Source organism: Glandiceps talaboti, chromosome 3 (assembly GCF_964340395.1).
Source record: "Glandiceps talaboti chromosome 3, keGlaTala1.1, whole genome shotgun sequence".
Taxonomy (NCBI): Eukaryota; Metazoa; Hemichordata; class Enteropneusta; family Spengelidae; genus Glandiceps; species Glandiceps talaboti.
This window is the reverse complement of record NC_135551.1, coordinates 24,651,261-24,666,123: the sequence shown is the minus strand read 5'-3', so window position 1 is coordinate 24,666,123 and position 14,863 is coordinate 24,651,261. Positions and strand designations below refer to the sequence as shown.

Here is a 14,863-nt window from a genome sequence, read left to right as displayed (position 1 = left end):
GAAAAACTAGGTGGGGTCGGTAACCGGAACAAACAATTTTTTAGGCCCAATAATAATAATATATATATATGTATGTCGGGCTGTGAAAATTAATAGGTACATTTAAGCTGTGTGAAATTACACGCACTTCTATATACAGTATTTAATATAAACATAATATGGGGGTGGCGACGGTGGGCTCAACTAGGAAAGAGGTTAGTAGGTTGTGCCCATTTCACTAATGAACAAAAGCAAATTACCCATGACTCCCTCCCAGTTAGCGTACGCGTACGCAAGAAAGATCAATGATCGATATGACACAAACCCCTTCCCCTGACTGACTCTTTATGGAGAAAATAATTGTTAAAACGCTCATAGCTTTTCAGACTTAGACCTTCAAACCATATCTATGCTCTTATTAAGCCCCGCCTTCCCCAGCGATTAGTATTAGGTCATGTGACATCGTAGGTGACATGAGGACACTGCATTTGTTTTCAACTACAAATATACATGCTATGAGCAACCATGCTGGGGGTATGCCGTATACACAATACTCGTAATTCATGTACAATAAGATCCATTGGAACCATGAAGGTAAGGTTGTTATTTCTTCCAAACAGTGAAATGGTAACACGATCCTTCTAATGCCGAGACTTTGGTCCCGATCATTTTCAGACATATCGACGTAATGTTTGTACCACCATTGCATAGCAAACTATTGTATGAACCGCTAATATAATGTTATAGTTTTGACAATGTCAAGTATCAATAGTCAACTTTCAAGTCGATTTAGCCTTCGATGAGGCGAGCACATGACACGAACGCGGTTCGCTCCACTCAAACTTATCCATGAAGATATATCTTTATAACTTCGAACTCAACCATTTCAAATGCCAAATTTTAACCTGTTGTACAACATGATATCTGAATAACGATACACACTCTGCCACGAACAGCCAGCTGTTATTGCTACAATGCAGTTTTGTTCTCTGCTAATTTTTGTTGTTTTGATCGATGCAAGTAACTAAGTACTTGCGTGCTTATACTTGCACAAATGGAAACGGCCACCACCCGTAATCGAACACATAATTTGCATCTGAAAACATCAAATGTTAGGTTCATCAGATGGTCACCGTTTTATTGTCAGTCTAGCCAGTAGCTACCTGAGCTGAGACTGGGTCACGATTACATTAACACCCCCTACTGTATATCCTTCCTGCTTCCTGTAATTGAGGTATGTCTTATTTGTTTTGTAACGAAACTACATTAAGTCGTATAACTATGAACAAGACTTAATTCGAGCCGTGAAGTTCCCCGGATATATACACAGTAATCAAACTGCACAACTGTAAGTTATGTTAATGAACTGTTCATGTTTTTCTTCGCAGGTGATTGTATTCAGGTGAAGGTAACACTGAAGCACGCGTTCGGGTTTCCAGGTTTACAACTTCTATGCAATACATACAGCGGCAGTGCCTAGAAAGAAAACGGATCAAGTACAGCGGAACTAAACAGAAATATGTAAGTATTTACACTGGGTTTCAGTCCTTGAAAAATATACTTCAATCTATGTGTTCGAAGCTAGGTCAAGGTTCAAAACCTCTCACGCCACGTGACTTGCTCAACCGTTTTTGCCTTTGGAAACGGTACACACGGTGTTAAAGAAAATAACTGCATTGCGTAGTGAGTACAGGCGCATATTCAATTCACAGAAGAATTGCTTTCGAGTGTAAAATGTAGGTAAATCAGAAGTTGGCATAATACATTTTGATTATTTGTGTTGTATACCCAAAACTGCTGTTGGCAATTTACTTTGCAGGGTAGCCTATACAACAACGGTCACCCTAATTGATGGAGGTCACGGACGTCAGCCGAGGGCGAGTCTTTTATAATTTCATGAATGTGTTCACTCACACGGTACCAATGTTCTCCCTGAACATAGTAACAGAGTCACCGCACCCTTTTTTAACATCTGAGTGCCCTGAGTTTGTATATATTCACAAAGGATACACACTTGCGATGTTGTGTCAATGAAGCTGCTTCACACATAACTACATAAAAATGGACATTACTCTACACTAATCTCTTTGGGAAAAGAACAATGAAGACGACCATTAATTACAAAAGTGACAAATACTCCACTATTTACAAAAAACACATATAAGTAACACAGACAAGTTACTTATTCATGCAAAAATGAAGAAAAGTACAAACTTGTGTGAACTGACGCTATACTGCATGCTGAATGCATTTTCCATGTGTACTCCACGTGGAGTCATGATGGGTAAATGGTTAGCGTGACCGGCTTGGAATCTACAGGTTGCAGGTTCGAGCCCTGTCTCTGCCTCTTGTTTGGTTCTGAGTGGCTAAAGTCCTTGGGCAAGATTTGAACCACGACTGTGCCTCAGTCAACCCAGCTGTATAATTGGGGACCTGGTAGGATGTAGGTTGCAATATGCGAAGGCTTTAATCCTATGCGCTGAAATGGCTGCAATGGATTGTATGCTCCCGGGGAGTTGAGGAAGACTAAAGGGCCGTTGTGCCATTCTGATCTGAGCCAGGGGTAATAATTGTAAAGCGCTTTGAGCATGGTGTGGGAAAGCACTTTATAAGAACCTAACATTTTTATCATTATTATTACTATACTATTATCGTACTATACATTTTGATAAAGTGGTCGCGATGTTTTATGCGATCATCAGGTTTATGTTTAATAGTACTCTGAAAACACTTTTGGTTCGTAGTTTGACATCGTACATCGTGAATTTCTAGCGACTGTCAAACGCATCATGTTTTTTCCATTAACATGGCTGATGACATCACAACCTATTGCCAGTTTTAGGAGTCATCAGTGGTAAATTATGGCAAGTCTCACGTTTCACGAGAAAAAAATCGATATGTAAATAAAGATTGATGTTAGAGTTACGAGACTCATGGCTTTGACTGTAGCTATTGTCCGTATACGTGAGCAAGAAGCCCGGGACGGTGTTGTCGCTATCGACTACACAGATTGAAAAATAAGCGGACAATTTCAACCGATTTTGCAAAAAGTAAACGCGTTCAGTTTTTAATTACTTGATGGACTATCTACAAATTCTAGACGTCACTCTGTTCATCCCTTATCTGTTAGAATGTCACCATGTGCTCAAAATACTTGCAGAAATAGTCTTAATTTTATATCAATAAATTTGGCATTAAATACTTTACCCTTTTTTCCTGACCATGGCCAGCTTTTGTGAATATGCCATGGTACAGTGAATACGCAAGACAGACTTGTTTTGTTGTTTGATGAATCAAAACACTCTTTCGTTTTTACCTTTGTGAGCATAACCCCGGGACATTAAGCTGATGTGACCTGTGTGGTTGTAAATATCCTACACTGTCGATGAATCCACCCACACAAATTCCCACCAGTTCGGTATAGCGTACGTTTGAGTACAATGTACCTATACCTCTTCATACAGTGTTCCTATTTACTCTACAATTGGTATTTAGGTGCAGCCAACGAGGCAATTTTCTCCTTTATTTTTGAAAAAACAAAAAATATGTTAATTGACTATGTTAACATACTTTCTACTTATATTGACGGTTAAAGAGGAAAGTGAAAGCTGTTCGTATGTGCCCATCCACTGGATCCGTTTGCCTTCTACCCACTACGTACCCAGAAATATCTTCATCAGTCTCCCCTTTCCTCACGTCAGCATACACGAATACTCGAATTATGACCTATTGTCCATACTTTTACCTTCTCCCCTTGCCCACTCAACTAAAAAAATGTTTCCCCACTGAAACACTGGCCTGTATCTCCCTCCCACTGAGCAATTCAAAAAATCCCCTCCGACTGAAAAATCGTGTACGAACAGCTTTTTGAACGAACAGTTTCGTTGGCTGCACCTGGTATTTCCTAGATTGAATTACACAAACCATGCATTGATATCAGCGTACAAGTGCAGGTGATGGTAGCTGGGTCTACGTACCCGTGATGCATCATGTTACTCCAACAACTGTTGTACATTGAATATTACATGTGCTACTGTAACAGTTGATACATGGAGGACCATGGAGGTATAATGGGAGATACAAAGCGTACTATCAACAAACTTATACAATTCTGCTTCTGCAGCATTCTTTTGTCTAGTCTAGTGTACTATCATCGTCGAGTTGGTGACGCGGGGGATGGGGATAGGGAGATGATGTAATGTACTGTCAGTCTGCTAGGATACCTACTACCTGTCTGCGTTGCACTGAGACATTTGTGAATGATATTCCATTGTACAGAGACTAGAGTTTGGTCAAGCGACCGAGTTCATATTTCCACATAAGTAAACGTATTGTACATACAAATGGTATTTTAACTAACAATTGGAAATAAAGCTCTATGCTAACGAGTTCAAATTTAGTTTGACCAGCAAAAATGGCAGTACATAGCAAATCCTTGCATATTTTCAAACATATATTTTTGTTTTACATATAACGGGTTCACTTATAATATCTGGACGTCATAGTCTGCGTATTACTGTCACATTACTTAATTGTTCAAAATTATAAATATCCACCTGTCTGATTTACATGGAATCTAAAATAAACATAGAAATATTGGCCCATATCGTAATGTGACCCTAAATTATCCCTTGACCCTAAATACGGCACTAGAATACTAAACTTGCACTATGGTTGAGAAATATATTAGTTGTGTTTTATGTTAAGGCTAACATATGTCATTTACTGTTGTCATGCCGACATAAATCTCTATAATAGTAAAAGACATGTGTGAATTACCATTTACATGGTTTTCAAGTATTATCGACGTTAAATGAAACCATTTATTCAGCATTCATTATTTATGTAAGATTAGAGAATGGATAGTGAGATAATTGAGAAATTATAACGAGTAAAACTAAAGATTCTAAAAAACACTTTCCATCAACTGAGGGAGGGGGGGGGGGGCAAAGGACCGGGGTGTGGTGCATGTACAACCGGCTTGCTTTCATCTGTTTAATAGTTATTAACATATAAATTTGCATTTAAGCATATCACTTGGCTTATCTGCATACTGTAACTTTCGAATTCCGTTTCTATTTAGTACGTGTGTTATATTTATATCTGGCTCGTGTATCAACAAAACCAATTTTAACGTAGTGGATATTTTTCTTTAGTGGTCAAACGAATCATCCCATGTAATCCTTCTAACTCCAGTGATGAAAATTTGTATTATATTTAAAGACTGTAAGATTCGAAAATTAGGGCTTAAGTTCACATAAATATATATTGGTTAATATATCATCCTATTTTGGCGAACATGTAAGTATGCATTATTTAGTAGAAATGGCTTGTTATTCTATGTGGCTTGTAATCCAGTTCCCGGATGGACATTGGGAGAGGGGGGTATCACGTGTCTATGTTTTGCACGTTCCACCTTAGGAAAATGCCCTGATGACAGAAATATTGTTTTGATGCACACTGTACTGTGACGGTAAAGCTAAAAGTGTTTCATATTCTCTTTTCAGTTGTGAAAATGTTGCAGTTTGACGACGTTTTGAAATATCTGTTGGGAGAATTTGGAACTTATCAGAAGCGGGTCTATATTCTGCTTGGCATGATATCCATTCCTGCTGCCTACTACGCCATAGTACCAGTATTCTTCTTTGCTGGGACTGACTTCTGGTGTAAAGTACCAAACGTAGACGAAATAAGTAAACAAGTTTGCCTTGGTAACTTCACTACTGCCAGCTGTACAGACTTGGTTAAAAACATCACCATTCCTAGAGAAACGACGGATATAGGATGTGGTCCGATATCTACGTTTAGTCAATGTCAACGTTTCAATGTCAGCTTTAATGGTGCTATAATCTATTCGGTTGAAAAAGACACGAGTTACTTTTATAACAGCACCAAACTTACTTGTGAATATGGATGGGAGTACGATACATCGCAGTATACGTCCACAGTCTCGCATGAGGTATGTGATATTTATATATTATTCTGTACATATAATGCTCTGTTACATTCCAAGCACAGTTTATTGTGTTATTCTAAGTGAACTGGGGAAGTGAAGTGAAGTGTTGTGTTGTGTTGTGTTGTGTTGTGTTGTGTTGTGTAGTGCTAAGCTGTACTTTGCTGTGCTATATTGTGATGTGCTGTGCTGTGTTGTGTTGTTGCGTTGTGTTTTGTTGTGTTGTGTTGTGTTGTGTTGTGTTGTGTTGTGTTGTGCTAAGCTGTACTGTGCTGTATTGTGATGTTTTGTGCTGTGTTGTTGTGTTGTGTTGTGTTGTGTTGTGTTGTGTTGTGTTGTGTTGTTGTTGTGCTGTGCTGTGCTGTATTGTGTTTTGTTGTGTTGTGTTGTGTTGCGTTACGTTGCGTTGGGCTGGTCTGGGCTGGGCCATGGTGTCTTGTACCGTTCATTGGTGTGTTTCGTTGGCTTGGGGTGCTAATTTTATTTCCATATGTTATTCAGAATGTAATTGCATAATGTTTTGTTGAAGATGTCTGATCAACATAATTATGAAATAATATTTGATCAATGTTGAGAGTGCCATGTTTTGAATTCCAACGTCAAAATATATTTTCTACCAAGTGTGTATGCCTAACTTTGTTGATGACACGACAAGTAATTTAAAAAATAGTCTTGTTTATTTCTGTATTTACATCCCAATTTTGTATGTGAATTGCCTTTTTTCAAAGTTTGATCTGGTATGTGATAGATCATACCTAACGGCGTTGGCTAATTCTTGCTACATGGCTGGTTTGCTGGTCGGGTCAATCTTCTATGGAATCGTATTGGACAAGTAAGAATATCATTTTGTGAACATTTTCTTTCAGTCAACAGTTACAATGTAACTACTGTGACCATCAACGATTGCCCATTAGACCTTTAAAAATGTGTGGTTTCGAATACGCTTAATTTTAGAATAGGTGGGGTAGGTAGATTTTGTTGATATATTTTGGTCAAGCGTGAGTGTCTAGTTCAGGTAGTTCTGTGTCCCGCTGTTTTCCATATGGTCTATGTGTTATTGGTTTCTTCCCATCCGATCTACAGCCATTACAGATTGGAAGAACAGTTTTAAATTGTCTTTTTAACTTGATGTCAGTTTCCGCATCCACTATTTCTCACGAGACTTCAAAAAGAAAAGTTTAGGATCGGCAGTAAAAAACCTAAGTGGGGGTCGCTATACCGGAACCAAACAGTTTTCTTTAGACTTAAGTGCAGGTTGTAATTCGCGATCATCCACTGATTAGAAAGGTTTCAGGTAGAACAATTAACACGATATCAAAATTTTATTACTCCTTTGATAGATATTCCTGATAAATTCGAAGAATTAAGTGTATAGTATTTAAGGTGTTTACTTAATATCAAAACATGTCCTCAGATTTTCAAATCTTTTGCTCGGATATTTTATAGAGGTTTTAAACAATCCAATCTGCAACCATGTCACCTGGATATGCATTACACGAATTTACCACTATCCCTTTGTCTTGACAAATACATAGATCTTAAAGACAACTAGGTTACTTGCGATGTCATCACCGGAATTAATTGTTCCCATAAATCTTGCAAGAAAATTCCAAAATACAACGCTGCGAGTAACAATTGTGGACGTGAAGTGCACGTGGCGATAGCTACATTGTGAAATGAAAATAACACACCTTGGAAATGTTATACTGACAACAAAGTTTCCTTCCGAATTCATCGCAACAAGGAACAAATAATACCACATTGGCTGAATGAAAGTAGTAGTAATTAAGTAAGTCAACCCAGGTACTATGTTATTACCCAAAATCGCATGTAAGTTAATAGTAGTAATAACTAAAATGTACTGAAGGCAGATATATCCTGACTGGGTTTTCCTTTTAACAATTCTGCACAAAACGAAGTGTTTCCTTTTGCGTACATCCAGGTTTGGTCGCATTCCAGGTTTGATAGTCTCCATTGTCTTAGTGACAATAGTTGGAATCATCGAAGCATTTTCACCAAACTATGCCATATTTGCATTCTGTCGATTTTTAACTGGAGCTAACATGTATGGAACTTATCTAGCTGGGTTTGTTTTAGGTGAGTCATTATATTATATTGTAAACTGAAATATGTTAATCATATGCTAAACATTATTGAAAGGCAAATTTACATAATTAGTATGTCTGTATGATTATGTCTTTTTACATGTAACATTTTCACCGTTATGACGCAAACCTGGATGAACATTTAATTTTATACAACTTCAGATAGACAACTAACTGGACAAGCCATATTTTACCATGATGAATTCAAAAATTAAAAGAGAAAGAAGCAGACCAGACTCTAATAAAACCTGGTCTTGATGCATTATATTGATGGCCTAGTGGCCTTGTTCATGTCAGAATACTTTGGTAAAAACTATAATTAGTTTCAGACAGTTGAAGTCCCCAGATAGTTATACATTCCCTGGCCGGTGACCTTCCGGTGACCTCACAATGGTATTTATTGATTCAAAGTCTTGTAATGCTTACTATTATAGTGAAATAGTAACTTTTTTTCCTCATAGTTACTGAACTGGTTGGACCATCCAAACGAACCATTTGTGGAATGGTGTATAATGTATTCTTTGGTATAGGCTATATGTTATTAGCCTTGTTTGCATATTTTATTCGTACATGGTGGATACTGCAGTTGGTCCTTACTGTACCTTCTATATTGTTTGTGTCGTACTGGTGGTAAGTATTATATGGAGCAGTTTATCTGTTCGTGTTCTAAAGACATCGATTGCCGAAATTACCAATATATTCTTTTAGCCCCACCCGAGACTGGCTCCCGTTATAGTCCGTCCGTCTGTCAGTGTGCCTGCACCCGCACGTCAATAGACAGTCATATCTGTGGCATGCAATGGCGGTTATCATGCAAACCTGACACAAAGGTGACTACGGGAGCTAGATGTACTCTCCATTAAATGACATATCCAATTTGACAACAAGACTCAAAGTTGCAACCTCTTTCAAATTCTGTTATTTGTCTATCACTCTGCTATGAGCTAGATTGTCTTTTTAGATGTCGATCTTTGGCCTCGTGACAAGGGCTAAGCAAATCACTGATGGCAGTATATAAACGATTACATAGTGCTGTGTACGCATTTTATACTTAATTTATAATATTGGAGACCAAATAATATATTTTACGATAATGATGATAAAAATAGGAAGCCATTTGCACTAGAATACCATTTCAATACATATTCCCACTGTGAACCTAAAGTTATGCATATTTTGGATACAATACTGAATATTAATGATGAATTGTTAATTTTCCCTATTCACCTCTTAAAGGGTCATACCAGAGTCTCCAAGATGGTTGTTATCTGCAGGTAAAGATAGGAAAGCCTTAAAGATAATAGAGAAATTCGCTACTGTAAATAAAGTGGTCCTACCCGAGGATATCTTTGATGAATCATGGAAACCAAGTATTGAAGATGAACAACGGGTATTGTAAAGTCGATTTTATTCTTGAACGATACTATATATATTTGATAATACAATGTGAGTTTCCATTCTTAGCATGAGGACCTTGCGATTGGAGGTGAAAGGTCAACAATAATCCCAAGCCAAAACATGATAATACTAATAAACTGAGCTGGAACAAAAGCCATGATGGTAATTCAGGAGTTTCAGAAGTTACATAACGGATCAACATTCTAGATCATCAAATAAACAGGCCAGATAAAAGTTTGATTAATGTGTAAAGTAAGCTCATATATATGATAACATTCAGATTAATGACACACCTTCAATAACTCTAGGGTCGTTGCTTTTGATATCCGAAACCATTTAGTTCGAAATGAAATTCTGTTGTACTTTTGACTGCCTTGGACAAGGTGACGCGTATGGTCAAAACTTTGATATATGTTTTGCAAAGACTTTCTAGAATATTAATTTGTATATTGATTTCAATCTTTGTGAATGCTACAGAGAAAGGAAGAGACAGCTAGCGGAAGCAGATTTCTGGTTTTCGAACTTTTCCGATTACCAAATATGAGAAAGAAGACACTTATTTTAGTGTACAATTGGTGAGTAATACAGTGTATATAGTGTGGGAATCATTTGTTAACGTTTGAGAGGGTCAGTCTTAAAAATACGTAGCATACACCATTCACTGAGAAGACTGTTTCTAATACAGACGTTATGAATTGAAAGAGTCACTGAAGAACATTATTACATGGCACTCGTGTGCCACTACGTCTCGCTATGAACGGGTCGAACTAATGAGTAGAACATTTATGGCGGTCTGGTAGCAGCAAAAAATGCTTCCAACCAATTCTCGTGTATGTAGTGTAATCAGCTAGGCAACGAACAATCTGTATCACAAACTATGCAATCAAGAAGGTGCACTGGTAATGTTAAATAAATATCAAATTTGCAAGACGTTTGTCAAACAGGTTTTTTTTAGTTTGTCTGTTTCTTATAGCAAGATAATTTATCTAAAAAGTATCTTGGCCTTATATCAACTTGACTTGAATAAACATATGAAACAAGGACCAGTCGAATATAATGTGGTGTAGATCCCTGGTTGCCATAGCAACCCATAGTGAATTTTAAAACAAGCGTTGTTGTCATATCAAATCAAGTTAGCATATATATTACACGAATGTATGGGTTTGGCACGTTAACTGTTCATTGATGGTTGATGTATGTACTCTGATGAGTGCCCTCTAGGTTGTATTGCCTTTTGTCTCAATAGGATTGCTAATACTTTGGTGTACTACGGTTTGTCTTTCAATACATCTAACCTTGGAGGGAATGATTTCGTCAATTGTTTTTTGGCTGGTGCTGTCGAAGTCCCTGCCTATCTCCTTGGTATCGTCATAATGGATAATCGTCGTTTGGGACGACGCTGGTCTATGTTTTATACGATGGTGATTGGAGGTATTGCTTGTATTACTGCATCGTTTGTGCCACCATGTGAGTAGTTTAATTCACCATCGTATCATCTAAAGAGAAGTAAAATTTTAGCCATTCAGGTGAACGTCACAGAATATGACTGGGTCAAAAATGCATTGGGACAATTATTTGCATTTATCGTTCCTGACAAGGGAAAAATCATGTGAAAACCCGATAACCAAGGAGAACTATAGACAGAAAGGGAGCTAGGGGGCAGTAGAGACGACATAGATAAAAAGAGGGATATATGAACACGATTTTCGATTTCTCAAACATTGAGTTTCAACTATAATACATTAAAATTAATAAAATAATGTTGGTTTGTAGATAGCGCTTTCCAACATAGTCTGGGTGCTCAAAGCGCATTACAATTTTTATTACCCCTGGCCCCGATCTGTAGCGGTACAACAACCCTTTATACTTCCTCAACTACCTAAGGAGCATGTAATCAATTGCAGCCTTTATACGCGCATAGGATTGGAGAATTCACCTCGATCCTACCAGGCCCTCAATTATACAGCTGGGTTGACTGAGGCACAGTCATGGTTCAAAATTGGCTCAAGGACTTTAGCCATTCAGAAACAAACGGCGTCGATGGGGCCTTCAATCTGAAGATTCTAAGCCGACCACGCTAACCAATCGCCCATCATGACTCCATGGCCATAAATTACATTAAAAGTGAATTTTCCTTCTCTAAAGCTGTAATTACTAATTTAATAGCCCTAATACGGCATTATATTAAAATAAACAAAGCGCCATCTTCTGTCTTGTAATGACATTTTTGACGGCTCGTTTTTATTTTGAATTTACAGGTGGGAAATATTTATGGCTTGGAATAACAATCACCATGATCAGTAAATTTTCCATCACGTGTTCATTTGGTATGGTGTATGTGTACACTGCGGAGCTGTTCCCCACTCCTGCCAGGTATGATACTAATATCTTGGGATAGGCCACTCACAAAAACATAACATTCGAAATTGCAAAACGATATTTGATACAATCACGCAAACATATGGGTTTAACACAGACTGGCACCGGTCCCTTGGGGAATTTTATTTGTTTATTATCTGTAAATGTTTCAAATGTGTCATTCATTTCAAATTTTGGGAAGGAAAATGGAGTCAATTTTTTTTTAAGTTTTCCCATTTACAAGTAGTAGCCGCCCAATGGACTGGTGTCAGTCACCAGCGTTCAGATGTCACCGACCTGAAATGTGGTCACTAAACAGCGAACGAAGAAAATATTATAGACAGGTCCACAGGTTACTCTATACAATCAGACGAGAATAAAGATTATAAACCATTTTACCGTTCGAAGGGGAAAGTTAAAATCTTTTAGCAGTGCCTGAATGTATGTCTGTCTATGGACATGGTATCTCAAATACTTATACATGCTGCACAACTTTCGTATGGCAATCTTAAGAACTGGGCACGGGTAGGTTTGGTAAACACCTATTTTAAAGGCTATCCGTTGGGTTTTAATCTAAATATATCATTACCCCACGACTGAATAAGGAGCGAAGATGAACAAATTCAAATAATGCCATCCATACATAGTCATTACAACAGTCATTGTCATTAATCACTGGTGTTACAAAATGTCCAAATGTGGTATATCTGTCATGATTATTGTGACACTAACTATGCACTGTTTATGTCATTCTAACAATTCAGGGTTTAGTCATTTGCATGAACAACTGTTGGTTCATGATTTCTCATTAAGCATAGGAGTAAAGATCTTCAGATTCGAACCCAGCGTATATAGCCTCAAGACTATTAAACGTATCTTGTGTTAGTGGCTTTTACCTAATGGTCTTTTCTTTATATTCATAGATCACTTGGTGTGGGTCTTTGTTCAATGTTTGCCCGTATTGGTGGAATTGTAGCACCACAGCTATTGCTAATGTCATCACTCTGGAAAAATTTGCCGGCCATAGTGTTTGGTGTCGCTGCAATCATTGCTGGGATTCTGATTCTTCCATTACCAGAAACTCGTGGAAAGAAATTACCTGAAACTATGGAAGAAGGAGAACGTTTTGGAAAGTAAGAGACTTTCATGTCAAAGATAATATAGTCTTTGTTAACAAAAGACTAATATATTACATCTTCAATATCAAGGGCAGGAATAGTTATAAATGGTGGTGGTGGTGGTGATGGTGGTGGTGGTGGTGGTGGTGGTGGTGGTGGTGGTGGTGGTGGTGTTAATATGTGAAACGTAATGCACAATAAAGTAAGAGTAATATGAAGAAATTTCCTGGTCCTTTCCTCCTTTCCACTGGTATTTCTTCTGTTTTGGTTACATTTGAACCACGATTTTGCGATCAAAACCAGCTGTAAAATTGGGGACTTGGTAGGATAGAGATTGAGTATTAATGTGTCAATCCTATGCGCGTACAGTGCGCGACTACAATGATTCTTCCAGGGAGTTGATGCTAGGACATTGTGTTGTATTGGAGCCATGCATGCCACGGATAATACTTACGAACCGCTTTGGGTGTAGTGTGGAAAGTCGCTACTTAAAATCTAATCTAATATTATTAATAAAAGTATGACTTGTTTTCCTCATAAAAGACGATTAAACAGAGTACCAATTTACCACAAGAAGACTGTTATCGTACAAGGTCTTTGAACTTGGAAAGAGATCTGTCGTGCGTGATCCATGTTTTAGAACTACACTCTTTCATGTTTAACTACATACATAAATAAATAAATACATACATACATACATACATACATACATACATACATACATACATACATACATACCTACATACATACATACATACCTATCTACTTGCCTGCCAGCTTGCCGGGCTGCCTATCTACCTGTACATGCACCCGTCTACCTGCCTGCCAGTTCATTTTTATTCAAAATATGCACTTATCATTTACAGGAAGAAAAAGCTAGCCAGCGATTCTGCAGGGAATGATACATACAAAGTTGCTGATGATTGCAATGAGTTGGCTATGAAATCAATTTAGAAGGAGATAATTCTGATGATTGAACAACCATATTATACTCCAGTCAAAACTAAAAGGAATTTTATTATTATTATTATTATTATCAGTAATTAATCAGAAAATTAGTTATAACTTCAATTTATCTAACATGTGATACACATATCATTCTAAGTTCAAAACCGAAAACAAAATAGTTCTCATTAATTACACATTGATATAGTATGCAAATCTAATAAAGTTATTGCAAATGTATCACACAGGAATAACGTTTGATTTCAAAATCATATAATTAAATATTAAAATCTATGCTTTATACAGAGAATAATGAAATGCTTTGAGATGGTAATCATGTTACCTGTGGCTAAAAAAAGAAGAGGAGAATATCTCATAAAGAAACAAACGTTTCAGATATCAATTCGTCATATTTGTGTTGACATTCAATTTGATTCTTTGACACTCAGTGCAGCTGGTTTATAAAAATTGATACATTTCTTGTTGTGTACCAAATATGGCTTTAATTGTAGAATAAAAATTCATACTTGACTCCATTGTATATAGTATGTAGTAATAGTGAAGTTAGTTTTATTGGAATCTAGTTTGTAAAGTGATTCAGACAAAAGCTACGTAGTCGCTTCAAAAACTAGATTTCAATAAGGTAAGTTCACTATTACTAAGGCTTTAATTATTATTCATATAATCTCAAGGGTTTCTGAGGTTAAAAATGATTTGAATCAATCAGTTTTGTCATCAGCATCATCATCGTCGTCGTCGTCGTTATCATCATCATCATCATCATCATCATCATCATCATCATCATCATCATCATCACCACCACCACCACCACCAGGTCAAGCTAAGTCGGGCAATCTTTGACAATGTTTCTCTATTGATCTTTATGTTGCATTATTGAATATGCATGACAAAATCAGCCATCGTCCGCTGTTTGTCCCTGTCGTCAACGAGTTTGTCTGATTGGCAGTTATTTATATCCCTGGAATGCGTAGATGTAGTAGTATGAT

At 37.3% G+C, this 14,863-nt stretch overlaps 1 protein-coding gene across 2 annotated transcripts; it reads left to right on the top strand.

The window, feature by feature from the left end:
• The first annotated feature begins 453 nt into the window (after positions 1-453).
• LOC144432700 (organic cation transporter protein-like) lies at positions 454-14,348 on the top strand. 2 transcript variants are annotated; one of them, XM_078120967.1, is made up of 12 exons: positions 454-573; positions 1,368-1,500; positions 5,487-5,938; positions 6,661-6,764; positions 7,875-8,029; positions 8,499-8,667; positions 9,274-9,427; positions 9,913-10,010; positions 10,682-10,902; positions 11,694-11,808; positions 12,717-12,926; positions 13,778-14,348. In XM_078120967.1, exons 3-12 carry the CDS (start codon positions 5,495-5,497, stop codon positions 13,863-13,865), a joined length of 1,758 nt encoding a protein of 585 aa, XP_077977093.1. In that variant the 5' UTR covers positions 454-573; positions 1,368-1,500; positions 5,487-5,494; the 3' UTR covers positions 13,866-14,348. The 2 variants fall into 2 exon arrangements, with proteins under 2 accessions (XP_077977093.1, XP_077977092.1); XM_078120966.1 differs by lacking the exon at positions 454-573 and adding an exon at positions 1,136-1,213.
• The last annotated feature ends 515 nt before the right edge of the window (positions 14,349-14,863 follow it).